The sequence below is a fragment of the Notechis scutatus genome, chromosome 2, assembly GCF_049901735.1.
Source record: "Notechis scutatus isolate UNSWTSFEM ecotype Mainland chromosome 2, rNotScu1.2, whole genome shotgun sequence".
NCBI lineage: Eukaryota > Metazoa > Chordata > Lepidosauria > Squamata > Elapidae > Notechis > Notechis scutatus.
This window is the reverse complement of record NC_142010.1, coordinates 141,585,854-141,604,783: the sequence shown is the minus strand read 5'-3', so window position 1 is coordinate 141,604,783 and position 18,930 is coordinate 141,585,854. Positions and strand designations below refer to the sequence as shown.

Here is an 18,930-nt window from a genome sequence, read left to right as displayed (position 1 = left end):
TGGAAAGCAGGTTAGTAGGGTGGGGAGGGAATGGGATTTTGCAGTAACCTTCCCCAGGAGTGTGGAGGGAATGGAGATTTTACAGTCTCCATCCCCTGCCACACCCACCAAGCCACGCCCACAGAACCGGTAGTACAAATATTGAATCCCACCACTGATTTGTACCCATTAATGAAACATGTTAGTCATGAACTAATTTACAGCATTTAGATTATTTTTTACATATAAACAACTTGTTCAGAAGAAACACCTTAACACTACTCTTTCGCTCTCTGTGTGTATACATACACTTCATAGTTTCAAAGTTCCTTTTCTGAAGAGTCAGCTGTCTGTGAATGTGAATGAAGGTCTCATTTACTCAGCATAGTCTGCTTACCTTTTCCCATAGGACTCTATTCTATTGCTGAGATATTTAATGTTCCTAGTACTCACACAGCAGTCTTTTGCAGAGAGGGGAAAATATACTTCTGTCCCTGGATACTACATACATTGCTGCTCTGGTTGCCATGTGGAATGTGGATCTACAAATCTCTTGGCTACCTACAGCATGTCCCTTATGATGTCGTGTTAAAGGCTACAACACCTTGTCTCAAAAGTAGGCAGCAGTAGCTATGGACTTTTTTTCTTATTCTACAATGGCAGTAAACTCAACCACACTGTACTACTATATGTGCAAGAATGCTCATCCAGATTCTTTTTGAAACACGTAAGAGCAGGAACGCATACATTCCTCCATAGCTCTCTATGTGTACAGACATACTTCGAAGTACTATACCGGGGATAGAGGGGAAAACTCAGTTGCTCTACGTTGCCATTTTTAACATTATCTCCATGACAAGATTAGCATCTGTTTCATCCTTCATTGGATCAGCCTAAAGGTTCACCAAGAAGGCAGCATTTCCTTGCAAGCAGACAGAGCAATCTTCTGAAAAGCACATGTTAAATATTGTGCAGATCTCTTTACTCAGCTGTTTGCCACATAATCTGGATAAATGTGTATCGCCTTGACCAATTTATGGCACTTGCTACTGTATTAGTTTGACATATTTATAAACCACATATTCCTAGCAAGCCAACTTATGGCAGTTGATACCATAAATCAGAAACAATATAAATAACATTCAACAATATAATATACCTCAGACATAAAATTCATAAATAACAATACTGTATTCAAACGATACATGAATACAAACTTCAAAATATCAGGATATAAAAATGTTAAAAGACAGAAATCCCAAGGGAGGTAGATTTGAGAGTAAAAGCAAGTCTTTTCTTGAAACAGGCAGGGGAAGGAGGTTTCTCAGGGAATTAATTCCCCAGGGCAAGTTACATTACTGAAACGGTTCCTTTTGCCCTATTCAGCTAGGTCCCTCTCCAGACTGGCTCCAGCATTACATGTTTTGACTGATCAAAATAATTGAAATCCTGGTTTATAATATGCAGGAGAAACCATTCTTTCTGATAAGAAAGGTCCATGCCTTCTCTCTCAAAATAATTGAATTTAATCTTAGAATTTAAGAGGTAAGCAATGCCAGAACACAAGGAAAGGAAAGAGCTTGGACAACCATTGTAGGAGAGCCATTTTAATCTATGGTAGGAAAAATAAAACCCTTACAGTCTGGTAGCATCTTTTCTGACTAACAAATGCTATTAAAAGCCATAGGTTTTCATAAGCTGCAGCTTGTTTTATGAGATGCATAGATTGGCTGGACTGATATAAGATTTAGATTGGATGGGGGGGATTTCGAGGAGGAGAAAAGATGTTGGTTGTGCATCTGCTTATGACTTTTAATAAAATTGTTGATTGAAAAAGTGCTACCTGACTCTGATTTAGAACAAGAGCAATAGATATACCCAGGCTGGAAAATAGCTGGTAAATTATTTGTAGCAAGAAATTCCTTGCTATTGCATTGACTTGAGAGTTCAGGGACTACACAGGATCAAAGAGCATCCCTAGAATGGATAATTATTCCTTAAAAAGAAGCCCAATTAGAGCAGTAGCATCTCCTCCAAACAGATTATGCCTCCTCTGACCACCAAACCATCTGGATTCAATGTTAGCCTGTTGTCTCTCATTCAGCCTGCAATCTGGTAACAGCAGGAGTCCACCAGAGAAACTGACATACGTAATAAAGATGGGATATCTTTGCTCTTGGGCACAGAAACATGAAACTCTGGGAGAATCTCAGGAAAACATCACCCAGTTCATTAATTTAGGGTTCCATCATATTAGGACACCCTGTTTGTCCCAGATCTAGTTCCAAAGAAAATATGTCTTATTTATCATCAACATGCCATTGGTAGAAGAGAGACAACAGTGGGATTGCTGAGATATGCCCATGACTTCACATAACTGCATATCTGTCTCTTGAAGGTCCATCACAATAGCTCTTTCTCCACAAGCTCTTTCTCCACAAGCTCTAAATTATTTTGTCTTTCTTCCTATAACTGAGAACTAAAAATCAAATAGTCTTCCCCACCCAGATTACAGCCCACAATTCACCCCAAAATGCATCCAACCTAAATAAATGATTTATCCTGCTACCTAATACTTCTTCCTCATATCAGAAAGAAGTATTAGGTACCAAAGAATCCATAATACCTAGGTAATAACTTACCATTTTTATAGGCACCAGTTTCAATAGTTGTCCCAGAGATATCGGCCTGGAATTTCATCCAGTGTGTCTCAAGGTAAAACAAAACAGCCACAGCAGCAACACTTGAAGAGACCAACCTATCCAGATGAACAGCAGAGAGGCACAATGCCAATAGTGATAGATGTCAGAAGTCACAGATGACAATAACAGAAGCTGCATCAAAAAATGTCATCAGCAATAGCAAGCAGCAGTAAAGATGGACGTCTGGCAAACACCCAGCAACACAACAGACAAACATGAAGCAGCATGCAATTTAAGCATATGTATTGGTAAAAGCAGTGAAAAGAGCCACAGTGATAAACATCAATGGTGAAGCCATGAGAGGTAATGAAGAAGTAGAGAGGATATTATTGAAGCATCAGTGGGAAGAGTTATAGACCTGTGGCACAAATCTTTTCAAACAATTTTATTAAAAGTTTTTAAAAAGAAAATTAATACAATTAATGAAAAGTACAAAAGAAAAAATAAATCAAATAGAAAGTTAAAAGTGCAAGAAAATAAGAATCAAAGAAAAATAGAAAAAGGATACAGAAGTGACTTCTGATTTGTTTTTATAGCATAAGTACAATTATAAATTTTCATCTTTATCTATAGTTATAACATAACTTTCCATAATCTATCCTGTCTAACTATCAAAACTTTTGGAAAAGCTTTATAGCTCTTCCTGCCTTAAAAAGTTCAAAACATTCTTAAAGATCCATCTCATCCTGGGCACCCCCTTTTTTTTTTAATGATTACCATCTGGCAGACGGTACAGGATAATAAAAAACAAGGACAAATAGGCTGAAAAACAGCTTCTATCCCAGGGCAGTAAGTTAATTATATTGAATTCTACTGTATTGTTGTTGTTGTTAGTTGCGAAGTCATGTCTGACCCATCACGACCCGATCGACAACGTTCCTCCAGGCCTTCCTGTCCTCTACTATTCCCCCGGAATCCATATTCTACTGTACAGTACGATATTAATGCAATATCGGGTTTTCAATTCAATTGTATAGAATGTGAAGGGTGTGTGTTTGTGTTTTATTTTTATAGTTATAATGTACACTGAAGAAGGCATTTAATTTCATTATACCAGGTGTAATGACAATGAAGTAAACTAAACTAAACTATGTAGTACATGGTGGTAATTGGGTCACTGTATAATATTCAACAAACTCTTGTATAAATTCTTGGATTAGGGTAATATATTGAGTCTAGCCACTTAGTTCTACTTACCAGAGAACAAGAGTTAAGGATCAACTGTGATTTGGCTTGTCCTTTTTGTTGTGTCATCTATATTACTGCTTAAGAGTTTGTGAGTATTTTTAAAATATTTCTGCATAAATATGAAGCTCAAGAGAGAAGGGCCATACAGCAAGATGCACAATGACCAAAGAATGATTAAAATAGAAGAAAAGTAATGTTTTGGAACAGCCAAGTCAGCCCTGACCGTAATCCTGTAGAAAAGTTGTGGAAAGCCCTACACCTGGCAGATCATGCAAGGAAGTCCACCAATACTCCAGAGTTGAAGTTGTTATGTAAGAAGGCTAATGTTCCTTCAGGCCAATGTGTAGAATCAATCAGCAGTTATTGGAAATGTTTTACAGGTATTAGTAGTATTGAACCAATGAAGTCATTAAGTGAGTTGCCCCTGATTTTTACAACCCTTTTTTTTTTTTGCTGTGGTTATTAAGCAAATGATTGTTAAGCAAATCCAGCTTCCCCCATTGACTTTGCCTGTTGAAAGTTCCTGGGAAGATCACAAATGGCAATGATACGATCCTGGGATTTTGCAACCATTGTAAATGCATGCTAGTCACCAAACACCCAAATTGTGATCGTGTGACCACAGGGATGCTAGGATGCTTGTAAGTTCGAGGATCAGTTTCATTAAACACATGTCACAACATAGGAGAGCAAACCCATCAGGACAAGATTCAACAGTCCATCTGCATTTAAAAGACAAAGGCCACTCTTTTGAAGACAGCAATGTCCACATTTTGGACAGAGAGGACCGTTGGTTTGAAAGAGGGGTCAAAGAGGCCATCTGTGTCAAAATTGAACAGCCCTCTCTCAACAGAGGGAGAGATAATACAACATCATCTATCTCCAGTCTACAACACAGTCCTTTCAGCAATTCCAAGAAGGCTCCACACCCATTTGCACAACTCAGGTGATCCTGAGGACACAGAAAAACCTCCAAGTGGCCTCAACAACTCTCTAAAATGATGCAAATGACCAGCTGTCTGCAAGGAGTATAAATCCTTCCATTCCCCACCATCCAGTCTAAGTTGAAGAAGCTTCTTGGATGAGAAGTAAAATGTCTTCAAAGAAAAACCAGGAAGTCCAGTAGCCTTTTGAAAAAGCACCTTTGGGACAACTTTGTACAATGATTAAAAGAATGGTCATAAGTTGAGGACTACCTATAATTGCAGTTACTGCTGCTGCAAGGTGGGGATATAGATTTTGAAAGCAAAGATTCGCATACATTTACCATACATAAATATTTAGCTTTGAATCATTTTCCTCAATGAATAAATGAGCAAGTGTAATGCTTTTGACTCATTTGTTTAATTTTCTTTATCTAGTTTTCTTTATCTAGTTCTAGGATTTGCGCAGAGAACAAATAATCTTTTAGGTTATATTTATGCAGAAATATCAAAAAATTCAAATTTTACAAACTTTTAAGCCCCACTGTACTTACTGACTTTATATGTTCCAATTTACAAATTTTACAAATACAGTATAAAAATCAAAGTTTGCAAATACAGTGACTGGATTCATGTAATATATTGTCAAAACCATGCATAACAAATAGCTTGTAGCTTCAACATGTAATGTTCTGAAAGAAAACTGTGGATATACAATGTTAGTTTTCAAATGTAATTATTTATGTGAGGCTCTCTCTAAATACGGTAGTAAAATGTGTGAATCATCAAACCATTTCAAACAGTTGTTACTTATGCTCTATTTGAGGTACTTCAGAGCATGAGGGATCTCGGATTTTACCCCAAAGCCTTACATTTATGGCATTATACATTTGCTAGCAAAAGAACACCCTATAAATGAGAAAGTAAATCCATTCATAGAATCTTTTTTGCAAAATACATACGATTCAAAAAATTAAATTGCTACACTGCTGTGTTCATGCAACATGTCAAACATAACATACCATGGTATTAACATGGTGGCCTGGGTCACTACATTATGATGTTTTGTCTGGAACCCACTTATCTTTTGTACTAATGCCCAGATATAGGCAGTTACATAGATGACCCTACACAAAAGGTGCCAGGTTTTGGCCAGTATTGGTCAACGCTGAACAGAATCTGTATCCAACATGGTGTCTGCCAGGACTCATTGCTTAAGTGGGGTCTTGTCTCTATCCCTCAGTGTGGCTGTGGTGCTCCTTGACAAAATATCCATCCCATTGTGTCCGAATGTCCATCAAGAGCTTACACCCAATGTCTAGTTTTTTTTCCCCAACATAGACCACCGTGTCCTTGAATGGCTGGGTAGACTAGACATTAACATTTGAACCACTATAAGTCCATGTATTTGCCATAGGCTAAATAAATAAATATTTTTGTATTTTATAAAAAAGAGTCAGTGATGTCATAGCAAAGTAGCAATACTTGACTGATCACAGTTGATGCCAAAAAGCTGAGTAGGCTCAGAGGCGATTTGGATGAGAGATTATAAAGTTGCATACTAATCCGATAACTTGCTAGCCAGAAGATGGCATAGGCAAATCAGGTGACCAAAACAGTTTGAAGAAAAGCTGTAGGAGCTTATTTTATGAAGTCAGCAGGAGTTCAGCTCGACTCAAGGGTCACTTTTGATGTGTTTTTGGCTTTGATTTAGAGGGGTCTTCTGGCATGAGGCAACTGAGGCTTCCTCAACCCATCTCTCAGTTATGGGATTCACTCAGTGAAGACAACGAATCCAACCTACAGCCCTCTTTGTCTTTGGTACATACATACTTTTGCATTACACATAATTTTATACATAGTGCATAATTTTGTATTTATTTGTTTATTCTGTCATGCTTATGCAGTGTTATATCAGAGGTGGTGACCCTTTTGAGAGCCGGTACGCAACGAAATTTCATTTTAATGTACGCCGATTAGTGTACAATTTCCAAGCGACAATAAAGTTATTCTATTTCTAGGCGAAAAGTCTGAACTGCTACCACAAACTTAATCGGGAAGACCGAAGCAGGTCTTGCGACTACACGTTTTGTAGCATTCCACGCGCCGTTTCCCCCCCCCACCTTTTTTTAATATATATTTTATTTTTGGTGCCACCCCGCCAAGTAAGGGATTTGGAACCCGGCCCGGATTCGATCTTTCAGCCGGCGGGCGTTTTGCGCGCTCTCGAGTACACGCGCCTCAGCGCGAGCGGCGACGTTCTCGACGCGCTGAAGGTGCGTTTTACCTGCTTTGGCTTGCCCACTGCGGAGAGCGTTCGCCAGCAACATTTCGGACGTGCGGGGAAGGAGGGGGGGATGGGTAATTTTTTTTTTTTTTAAAGCCTCCCTCCCGTTTGAGGTGTTCCCCCCCCCCCTTCAGTTTCTTTTCTTTTCTTTCTTTTCTTTTTTTTTGGGGGGAACCGAGTTGTCTTTGGTCGCTCTCATTGGGCGGCCGAATTGGCGCCGCGACCAATCGCGAAGCAGGGAGGGTGTGCGCGAGCCGCCTTGCCCGGGGGGTGGCAGAGCGAAAGCTTTGGGCTTCGCTGCGCTGACATTTTTTTTGGCGATGCCTCCTTTTACTCCGGCTTTCTCCGTCGCGAGCCCTGCTGTTCCGGGGGGCCCTGCATCGTTGCTGCTGCTGCTGTGCAGCCTGGGCCGTTCCTAGCACCGCCGCCGCCGCCGCCACCGCCGCTGCAGCGAACACGGGAGAGGCGGAGGAAGAGGCGGCGGCGGAGGCAGCAGCAGCTGCTGATCCTCTGCCGAGGCAGCTGCCATCCCTGCTGCGCCGCGGCCAGACCAGACGCAAGGTGCTGCTCCGCAGCGAAAGCTGAACAGGGATGATCCTAGGTGAGTGGCGGCTTCTCCGGGCTTCTGACTTCCCCCCACCCGCATCTTTGCATCTCGGCGTCGGTCGTTCAGTTTTTCCTGAGTCTCCTCGCTCTTCCTCTCGTCCTCTTTCAGGTAGCTTATTCCTTCTTCTCGCTTCACTTGTTTTTATTTTTTTGTTGCCCCTGTTCCTTATAATCCCAGTGTGGATTCTCTAGCTTGCCCTTTCCTCAAAGCCACGGAGGTATAATCTCCCCTGCCTCCCCCGCCCCCTTAACCAGGATAGCCTCTTTTCAGATGAGAAGTGATGGCTGTCGTAAGCCGGTTGTGCCTGCCCCCCCATTCCCCCAAAAAGGTGGTAAGTGAAGGACACTTTCTTAAGATCCCTGCTTGTATTTCCCCCTCTCAGGTCTTCGCAGTTTTACGGCATCGGAATTCCAAAGAAACCCACAACCCGGTGGCATTGCATTTATACCTCCCCCCACTCCCCTCTTTAAACAGGGCTCAGGTCTGCGTCACAAGGTGGAAGTTATTGAACTGTTCTGAATAGCAGCACCCAGGGAAAGATGAGGCGGGGAGAAATGAGATGCACCATGAGCGGTGAGAGTAGAGCTTTTACAATGCAGTGAGGGGGACATCCCAGCAGAAGAGAAGGCTGCGCGGGGGGGACAATTGGGGGACCATAATAAAAACTCCCGAGGCATGGATCATCCTTGTTCTTTGTGCACCCCTGAAAACAGCATCTCCAGACTCCACGTCAACTTGGGAACCCTGTTTCAGCATTGCCTGGCTATGGAATAAGTCGTCCGTCCCACCCACCCCCTTTACTCAAGGGTTGTTGGGTGGGAGAGGAGAGCTGGTTGCCAGGCAGGAGATGTGGAAGGGGAGAGAGGAGGGGGGAGAGGGAGAGAAAGAAAGGGCGAGCAGCTGACTGATTGACTGGATGGATCCCTTATTCTGATAAACTGTTTGATAAAGTGACGCTTGAAGCATCAGTGTTGACCTAGATCTTTGTGCGTGGAGAGGGAGGTTGCTCCCATATGCAGCCAGATGCTCCTCCTTTTTCTCTTTCCCCACCTTCAAAGACTTTCTGTCCGTTTAGTGGGGTGGGGGTGGGGGTTGGAGATGGGTCAGATTATGAAGCTGCCCCTTATTTGGAATTGGCATTGATGTTGATTGGAATACTGTCTTATAATTCTCTTTACATACTTCAGTAGAATTATTCTGAGTTAGTTAGAAGGGGCAAAACAAGGGTTCAGGTTGAATGCAGGTTCAACGGTACCGATCATGGGTCATTTCCCCCCTTCTCATTTTTGATCCACTATATACCCTCTTGGGCACTTTCCATTCATGGCGTTGAAGAAAGGTTGAAGTCTTCCCTCCATGGAGCGCCTGTTAGGGATAAAAGTTGAATTCTAGTGGGACTTGACTTAGATGCCGGTGGTGATTCTGAGTTACTCAATTTATAGCCAAAAAAATAAAAAATAAATAAAAATGCTGTGTTTACAGTATATGAACAGCACTCCTCTTGGGGAGCACTTGATCACAAGAATGTCCCCACAGATTTGAATTGTGGGGCTGGTCCAGCTTTTGAATAAGCTGGCTGCATGCCTCGACTATGCCTGGTTTGACTTTGCCTGGTTTGGGGTGAGGAGAGGGGGATAGAAAAATGCACAGCCTTGGATGGAGGTACATAGAGAAAGCTTGTTCTTTTCTCATATCTCCCTGCATTCCAGGAGACATAATTGAGAGCCTTCTGATCTCTGTTGCCTAGGGGGATAAACAGAGATTGTAAAGGAGAGGAAGTCTCAAAATAACAGAGGGTGGAAATGAAAATGAGGACACACTATCCTGGTCAGCTCTTCCACCACTAAAAAGTACTGCTTTTGTGTTGCTCGGCATTTGATGGGTGGCTGCGGGAGCAAAATACCTAAAGCTGTCAGGGTCTGGAGTCAGTTCACTCAAAGAAGAACTCAGGCAACAACAGCAACAAAAACAAAAAGGTCATGAGCAGGAATACCTCCAGCATCCCAAGCGGATCTTCTTTTGATGTCATACTTTTCTCATCTATTTCTCCGTTTGCAAATTCCTTACCCGGTTCTGCAGAAGCCTGTTTTGACCTTGCAAACAAATCCACACGCTTCAGGTTGCCTTCTACAATCTCTTTAACCAGCTGTGTGCTTCGCCTAGGGCCAGATTCCTCTCAGGATAATCAGTCCCAGTCATGTGGACATTTCTTCCCTCCCTATTGTCCCCCAGCTCTTTGACACTGTATCCCACTGTCAAAATAACATGTTGTGTTTCTCTCTCACTCCCATCCCTGCAGATCTGGTTGCCACCGCTTCCCCTTTCCTGGATACCTAAGCCTCATCCAAGAATGGCCCAGGGAGGGAAGCCATTCTGATCTGTGATCTCTGCCACTGAATCCTAGGGATTGTCTACTAATCCTACCTGACTTCTTGATTACAGTGGCTATTCACTTTGCCTCCCTCCTGTCTATAGGCCTAGCGTTGACATAGATGTCAGCGGCTTAACCAGAGTTTTATCCCCATTTTGCTAAACAAGGAAGGAAACCACAGCTCAGGAGTGGAAAGAGAAAGGGTCACACACGCTATTGTAGAGAAAGCACTCATTGCCTCTAATCACTGCTCACATCCCTCTTTATTTTGCCTCTTCCTCCCTTAGGCTTCCTTGCCTCATTCTAAATCTGCTCTCTGTCTAAATCTCCGTGCTTTTCCAGTTTCTCTTTGCAGTACACCGTTCTTTATCCATTTCTCTCTCTCTGATCTAGTGTTGGGTTTCAAGCTGCATAGCAGTTTGTGTGGCAGAGACCTGGAACTGGGCCAGAAATCCTGATGTTTCCCAAGTAAGTTTATGACTTAAAACTGGGATGGGAAACATCAGGATTGGCATGTGAGCCATGGGTTAATGCCTTTGTGGGGCTCTGCTGGATGTGACGTAGTTATTTCTTTTTGAGTACACGAACCATGGCATGGTCTACTTGAGACATTAAAACGAGGCTTCCAGTTTGCTTAGTGAGCTGCAGCCTTGTCTACTTATATTCACAAGTTGTGTATTGTCATGCATTCATCGGACAAGGTGGGCAACAGCCAGCATTATGCTTGCATTTGTAAAATGGGGGAAAATCATGAACTGGATGGATATGAACATGAGTCATATTGCTTTAGAAATGACTAATAAATAAGAAGGGATTTGCAACACAGTATTTTAAGGGATGACAGTTTTCAGTGATGACATTTCAGGGACGATCCATGCAAGCACTGTTACAAAACAGAGATTGGAGCCAAGGAAAGTAACCCTGTGAAGTTGAACATAGGGCAAAGAGGGTGTCCAACCATGTGGGTTTAATTATATGCTTTCTCTGAACCAGAGAGAGTGGTGTGGCTGGTGGTAAGGCAAGCAGTAAGAATTATGTATCCCTGGTCAACTGAGTAAGAAGTCACTGAACAGTTTGGTAATAATGGGATCTGGGAGCCACAGTTGCAGTCAAGCAAAAGATTATGGTGCAATAGTCAGTGATGGTGACTTAAGTGGGGGGTAGGGTGAAGGTAGGGACAGAATATAGTACAGAATATACTTTGCAAATCTGTGGTCCAATTTTGTGAGCCATGTTGGGGTACAGGACAAGGGAATTACTGTACAGCAAATCTTCCTACACAGTGGAGCAGCCAAAATAATTTGTCAAATGCACTTATGGACAGTTTAGGTTAAAACCAATCCATCCTGTTACCTTTCCCCTCAAATAATTTAATATCCATTTCTTTTGAGAAATCTTTATTTCATAGAGAGTTACACTCCTCTCCTTATTCTTTCCCTCCTGTTGGACTATTGAATGCCTTCCAGGATACAGCGTACCAGACCATCCATGCGCCAACAGAATTTGGTCCTTCTTGCTAAAGCTGGCAGCCGGAATTGGCCTGGGCATTGCTTGCACTTTAGTTCCCCTGCCTGATTTCTCAGCCAAATCCGCTTTGTGCTGCCTTGAGCATGGCTGAGTGGTTGTTCTCAATAATGCCCACAGCTGAATGTTTTCAGGCTGTTGTCTTCTGCTTGGAATCACTGTTTTTTTTCTTCTTTCTAAAGGCCTTAGTTGTTTTTCTTCCTGGCATTTATCTTATCTCTTTCCTCAGATGGTAGTGGGGAAAAGGGTACCATGGAACTGATGTACAGAATTCTTCGAGGTAGAGTTATAGGCCCAACATATCACAGGCCCTGGCCTGGAGGAAGGAAAGGGAAGAGTCAGGCTCCTTGGACTGCCCTTGGCTGTTGTTGTGAATTAAATTTAGCACATTCTGTGTCGATTTGCTTCATTTCATCTCAAGTCCAGGAGCTGTACTTCTGATCTCCAAGGATCCTTTATCAGAAGGAAAATATAGGGCAAAATTATGGGGGATTTATACACAAGGCAAATGGTTCCAAAACCCACCTCGTGGAAAACTTGAAGTAAAAAATCGGGATTGTGTGTTTCTGTATGTGTGTGTGTATATATGTGTTTGTGTGTATGAGAAAGAGAGAGAGGGAGGGAGGGAGGGGGGGGGAGAGAGAGAGAGAGAGAGAGAGGAGAGAGAGAGAGAAAGAGAGAAATGCTGCCATTTGATGAAAGAAGGGAACTTTTCCTTAGCAGGGGCGTAGGGAACCAAAAATATACTGCTTATCCAAGTAAGTAGGTGCGTGTGAAAAAGTGTAGGGTATGTTTTAAAACAAAACACATATTAAAAAGGTTTCGGTTCTAAACTTCTGGAGGGGCAGTGATGTGTGGTCAGACCTGGCTTTGGATCACTGAATGTATCTTTCCCTTGTTGATGTTGTTTTCCAGGGATTATCCTTAGATACAGCAGCATCTCCAGCCTCATTTCACTATTAAGGCCTGTACTTTTCCAGGTGATCTTTCAAAAAGCTCTGTTCCTTGCAGGTGTAGAGAAACATGCAGCACCCAGTGCAGGGAGAGACAGAAGAGGGGCTGGAGGCTGGGGTGGGTGTTGAGGTAATTCCCCGTTAGGAGAATGAGCGCATACAGGGAGACGTATAGAGAGTAGTGTTGGAATAATACACACAGAGCACACAGATACACTGTACAGTAAGTGTAGGTTTTTACTTCCAGAAACATTAAGCAAAGTCCAAACAAACAATCCAAAGTCATTCACAAGTTAAATCAGTCAGTTTTCAATCCAGGGATAATTCAGTAACAAAGTCCAGTGTCAAAAACAGTTCAGTATCAGACTTACATTAAATCCATGAATATCGATCAATTAGGAAAAATGGAGGAATGGCAATACTTTCCAACAGAAGGAAACAGAGATACACTCTCTTCTGAGACTCAGACTAAGACTAAACAACCCAGGTTTCTGGCTCCATCTTATGGCCATTTGAGAAACCACACCCAATTGCATGCTCTTGCATTCCCTTAAAGAGACAGTATTAAAATGTCTATCCTGGTTTATATATTTCTAACCCAAATAGCTGCTAGGTGACTCATATTCCTAACAGAGGGGGTTGGGGAGGTGGAGATGGGTGGGGGGAGAGCTTGGGAGACTCTCCTCAGAGGGGAGAATGTAGGAGATCTGCCAATGTCGAAGGTACCCCTATAGGATGAGAGGAATGGTGTATTAAAGACAGCAGAAATAATGGAGTGCAGTAGCACAGCAAGTGGTGTGTGTGTGTCGGCGTGTGTCTTTGTGTGTGTAATGTGTGTGTTTATTCCTAGGGAATGTTTTTTGTTCCTTTCACATCAACATTTAGGAAAGTTTCCCTGAAAGTTTGTAAGGACCAAAGCAAAGCATTCGGTGCTGCTTTTTCAGTGCGTCTCTCTCTCCTCTCTCTCTCCTCTCTCTCTCTCTGCCCAGTTGTTTCAAAGCTAAGCAGCGAATGCAGAATATGTTATATAAGAGTGCTGATGATTGAATGTGGGTTTACTGAGTGCGATTGATTGTTTTGCTGAGAAATGCCCGGCATGATGAGTAGAGTGGCAGCAAAGCCACAGCTATCTCTGGCCTTGGCTGCAGCATCTCCTTGGGGGGCAATTAAGACCGGCTACGAATGGAATGGATGGAAGGGTCAGAGGGAGCAATGGTGGAAGCCCCCGACTGCTGAGCTCACTGGAAGAGACTGCTGATTCTTCACCTCCTATTTTCAAATAGAGATGTAGTGAGGGAGCCAACGTGTGTGTGTGTGTGTGTGTGTGTGTGTGTGAGAGAGAGAGAGGGGGGGGGGAGGGAGGGAGGAAGAGAAAACTTTGTTCAGTAGGTTCCCACTTGCAAAATGGAAAGTTTGATATCCCGCCATTCCTTTCCCCTTGCTAATCAGCCTGTAGCGAAAGTGAACACATTTGTACTTACACTATGAGTTACGTTGCTTAAAATTGACTCCCCAATTACTGTAAGGCATCATCCACATTTGTTAAATTAATTAAGTTCCCATGTTACTTGTCATCGACATGCAAAAGAAACTAATTTAGATCACGGAAGTTTCTGAGTAAATCTTCAATTGTAGTTATGTTAGAAGGGTAAGAAGGTTAGGGATTTTGCAGAATTCCTTTATCTGGAGCAGAATCCTGTGCAGTTTGGAGCTTTCCTTTTCTTAACGATTAGATCAAGAAAATGCATCATTTGGACAAGTTGGATTCTGTCTCTGTTTAAAAATTACTTTTTAAAAATACACATGAAGAGCTTCCTAGGGCTATTCCTTTACCGCTTTACTTAACTTTACTAACTAAAATTAAAGTTTTTCTTTTACGAGCTCCTTCTTGGGGTAGGGGGCATAGAATATTGAGATTGATATTGCATGGATGTATTTCTCTCACCTACTGTATGAATGGAAGTGGATTTTGTGTTAAAATGATGTTGCCTTAATTGACCACGCACAAGCAGTACCTGAAGCTGGGAAGGAAAACTTGGAAATCTTGATCTCCAACATTCCTGGACTAACTATCTTATCAATGTTTGTTGACCTAATTCCTTACATAAAATTTGGATCTTCTCTATTTGCTTTGCCAGTTATCCTTGCAGTGAACATGGAAGTTCTGAAGGGAATGGAAATGTGGTTTATCTATTTTACTATTGCAATTATGTGGCATCACAAATCAAAACATTGAAGGCTCAATAGCCCAAGAAGAAAAAACAGGAATCATATATATATAGTATTCAGCTTTGTTCGGGTATTTTCCCATGTCACTGTAGTTGTGCTTTTAAAGCTGTAGCAATGTTTTGGCACAACTTTAAAAGACGTCGCTACAACTTTAAAAGCACAACTATAATGACGTGGGAAAGTACCCAAACAAAGCTGAATACCATACATATAAATACCCGCAAAAACTTAAGAGAAAACACACACACACACACACACACACACACATATGTAGGTCTAGGTGTGTTCAGGTCTTTTCCTGTGTAAGATTAAGAGTATGTTGGCGACGTTTTGGCGAGGTCCCACTCGCCATACTCAGGCTGGTGCTTTCGGCTTCGTGCCAGTGCAAGCAGTGTGTGATCGGAGCTGCCGTCTCTCTATAAATACTGGTGGTGGGGGCTGGTGTGCTGGGCTGGTTGGCTGCGCTGCTGCTTCTTGATTGGTTGATAGAGTTGGTGTTGGTATAATGGGCTGTGTGATGGCCTTGTGAGTTTTGTTGTGGAGATATCCTGGATCTTGTGCTGTAATCTCCTGGGTCGTTTGTTTTGTAGTGATATTTTTTCCATTAGCCTCTCATGTTTTAACGGCTTGGGTAATGGGTTGTGTGATGGGCTTGCGAGTTCTTTTGTTGTGGTATCCTGGGTCCTGCGTTGTAACTCCAGCCCTACACAGAATCCATCACCTCACACATACAAAACTCCTTCCACTTCATAGAAACAATAAAGAAACAAAACCTACAACCCCGCGACCTACTTGTGAGCTTCGATGTCATATCCCTCTTCACCCAAGTACCCATCAAAGAAGCCTTGACAGCCATCCAAAACAAATACAACCCCCCCCAAACACATCCTAGATCTGACCAACCACTGCCTAACCAACACATACTTCATCCACAATGGACAAAGATACAAACAGATAGAAGGAGCACCCATGGAATCACCCCTCTCACCCGTCATTGCTAACCTATATATGGAACACTTTGAAACCAATGCTCTAGACAAACCCAAACCCAAACTCTGGCTCAGATATGTAGATGAAACTTTCATAATTTGGCCACACGGGAAAGAAAAACTGGACAACTTCCTCACACATCTTAACAACCTACCCCCCAAAATACAATTCACCATGGAAACAGAAACCAACAACCAACTTCCCTTCCTGGACGTCCTAATTTACAAAAAACCCAATGGCTCCCTAGGACACACCATCTACCGGAAAAAAACACACACCAACCGCTACCTAATGCACAATCCCATCACCACCCTGCACAGATCAACTCCATAGCCAAGACCCTCATCTCCAGAACCAAACACCTAGCTGACAAAGACCACCTGAGAACAGAACTACACACCCTCACTAACGTATTAATTTCCAACGGATTCCAAAGAAACACAATCACCAACCTAATCCGAAAAGAAATACCCCCAAAAAACCAAGACACAGAACAAGACAATGGTATTGCACTCCTCCCCTATATCAAAGGCACCACAGACAAAATCAGCAAAATTCTCCACAAACACAATATCAGGACAGCCTTCGGCACTGACCAAAAAATAGCCAACATCCTAAGAAACCCCAAAGACAAGATCCAGCTAGAAAACCAAGGAGTTTATGAAATACCATGCAACAATTGCCCAGCCACATACATTGGACAAACCAACAGGAGAATAAATGTACGTATCGTAGAACACAAAAACACAGTCAGACGAGAGGAAAATACTTCCTCCCTCTTCCAGCACCTTAAAGCCACAGGACATGAAATTAATTTCGAAGGAACCAAATTAATATCCAACACTGAACACTCCAGCAAGAGAATAATCAGGGAAGCCATCGAGATAAAGAAACACCCCCATAACATGAATAGACGGGACGACACCTCCCGCCTACCAGACATATGGAAGCTAGCCCTCACCAACAAATGAGTCCCAGCCATGAAAACCAACACCAGACCTGAAACAACATGGGACACCACTGCCAATCCCCCTCATCAGACCCAGGCCCAAGCCCATCCTATAAATGAAGGACAACCACCATCCAGAAACCAGACCACGGCTGCCTCACCAGCTGCCACACATCCCGACCCCAAAACCAAACAAGCTGACACACACCAAGAACACTGACCCAGACCCCAAACTCGAAGCCAGACTAAAACCCAGAATGCTACATCACGGCCACCCGCTCAGGATATCACATCAGAAAACTCAGGAAATTACACCACAAGAACTCAAGAAGTTGCAACACAGCAAATGACAAAGGATATCACAGCACAAGACCAAGGATACCACGGCAATAAATCTCACAAGGTCATCACACAACCCATTACCCAAGCCGTTACAACACAGGAGGCTAATGGAAAAGAGATCAAAACACAAATGACCCAGGAGATTACAACGCAGGACCCAGGATACCACAACAAAAGAACTTGCAAGCCCATCACACAACCCATTACCCAAGCCGTTAAAACATGAGAGGCTAATGGAAAAAAGATCACTACAAAACAAACGACCCAGGAGATTACAGCACAAGATCCAGGATATCTCCACAACAAAACTCACAAGGCCATCACACAGCCCATTATACCAACACCAACTCCATCAACCAATCAAGAAGCAGCAGCGCAGCCAACCAGCGCAGCACACCAGCCCCCACCACCAGTATTTATAGAAAGCCGGCAGCTCCGATCACACACTGCTTGCACTGGCACGAAGCTGAAAGCACCAGCCTGAGGATGGCGAATGGGACCTTGCCGAAATGTTGCCAAGATACTCTTAATCTTACATGGGAAAAGACCCGAACACACCTAGACCTACATCATACCTGTACCCGTGAAAATCTACAAACACACACACACACACACACACACACACATATATATATATTTGTTTTCTGAGGTTTTCGCCGGTATTTGTATGTGGATCTTTGGTTATTCGGGTTTTCTCCCGTGTAAAATTGGAAGTATTTTGGCGACGTTTCGACGAAATCTCATTCGTCATCTTCAGGCTTGTGTCTTCGGCTTTGTGCTCCTTGGAGTAATGTGAGCTTGCAGCTGTTTTTTCTTTTAACTGCCAGTGGGAGTGCGCCACCTGAACAGAACACACCCCCAGCCAATCAGAACACAGCCAACTCCCCAACCAATCAGATCACAACCAGGCCCCCAACCAATGAGAACACACCCCCACCCAATCAGAACCAAGCCCCCACCCAGTCAAGTCGCACTCCCACTGGCAGTTAAAAGAAAAAACAGCTGCATATATATATGTTTTGTTAAGTTTTTACAGGTATTTATATGTATGGTATTCAGCTTTGTTTGGGTATTTTCCCACGTCATTATAGTTGTGCTTTTAAAGTTGTAGCAACGTTTCAACATTACAACTTTAAAAGCACAACTATAATGATGTGGGAAAATACCCAAACAAAGCTGAATACCGTATATGTATGTATGTATGTATGTGTATATATATAAAAGCCTGATGATGGCAGATGAGATTCTGCTGAAACGTTGCTACAACTTTAAAAGCACCACTACTATGACGTGGGAAAATACCTGAACAAAGCTGAATGCCATACATGTAAGTACCCGCGAAAACTTAAGAATAAATATATATATATATATGTTTTCTGAGGTTCTCGCGGGTATTTGTATGTGGATCTTTGGTTTACTTCCAATCTTCGGGTTTACTTCCAATCTTACGCGGGAGAAAACCCGAATAACCAAAGATCCATATATATATATATATGTTTTCTTAAGTTTTCGCGGGTACTTACATGTACTTACATGTACACCCCAACCAGTCACCCAGATGAAACCTAGCTTCCTAATAAATGATAGCCGTCCATTTACTCAGAGCCAAGCCACACTAAAAGCCTCCAATACAGGAAACACAATGTTGCCAACCAATCAAGACAAAAAAAGCCACAAAACAGACAGAAGATATTAGAAACACCAATCAAGCAGAACACAGCAAACTCCAAGACCAATAAAGACAGACTAAGACTCCCAACCAATCAGGATGAAGAAAAAACCATTCTGGCACAGCAGTAGGCTAGCCCCAAATTTAAAACAGAAACAGCTGTGAAAGTCTGACTCACAGACGAACACAATACAGAAGCCTGATGATGGCAGATGAG

The 18,930-nt window shown here is 42.6% G+C and overlaps 1 protein-coding gene across 6 annotated transcripts in view; it reads left to right on the top strand.

Annotated features, from left to right (window-relative positions):
- Positions 1-7,037: 7,037 nt before the first annotated feature.
- ZNF385A (zinc finger protein 385A) overlaps positions 7,038-18,930 on the top strand; it is a 178,050-nt gene continuing 166,157 nt past the window's right edge. For 3 of the 6 annotated variants that reach the window (XM_026677256.2, XM_087956431.1, XM_026677255.2), the window contains exon 1: positions 7,038-7,680. Coding sequence is in view for 4 of the 6 variants with exons in the window: in XM_087956431.1 (XP_087812557.1) it covers positions 7,671-7,680 (10 nt within the window). In the remaining 2 variants the exon portion in view is untranslated. Of the gene's footprint in view, positions 7,795-18,930 lie in introns of all 6 variants that reach the window. The other 3 variants (XM_087956429.1, XM_087956430.1, XM_087956432.1) reach the window with 3 other exon arrangements.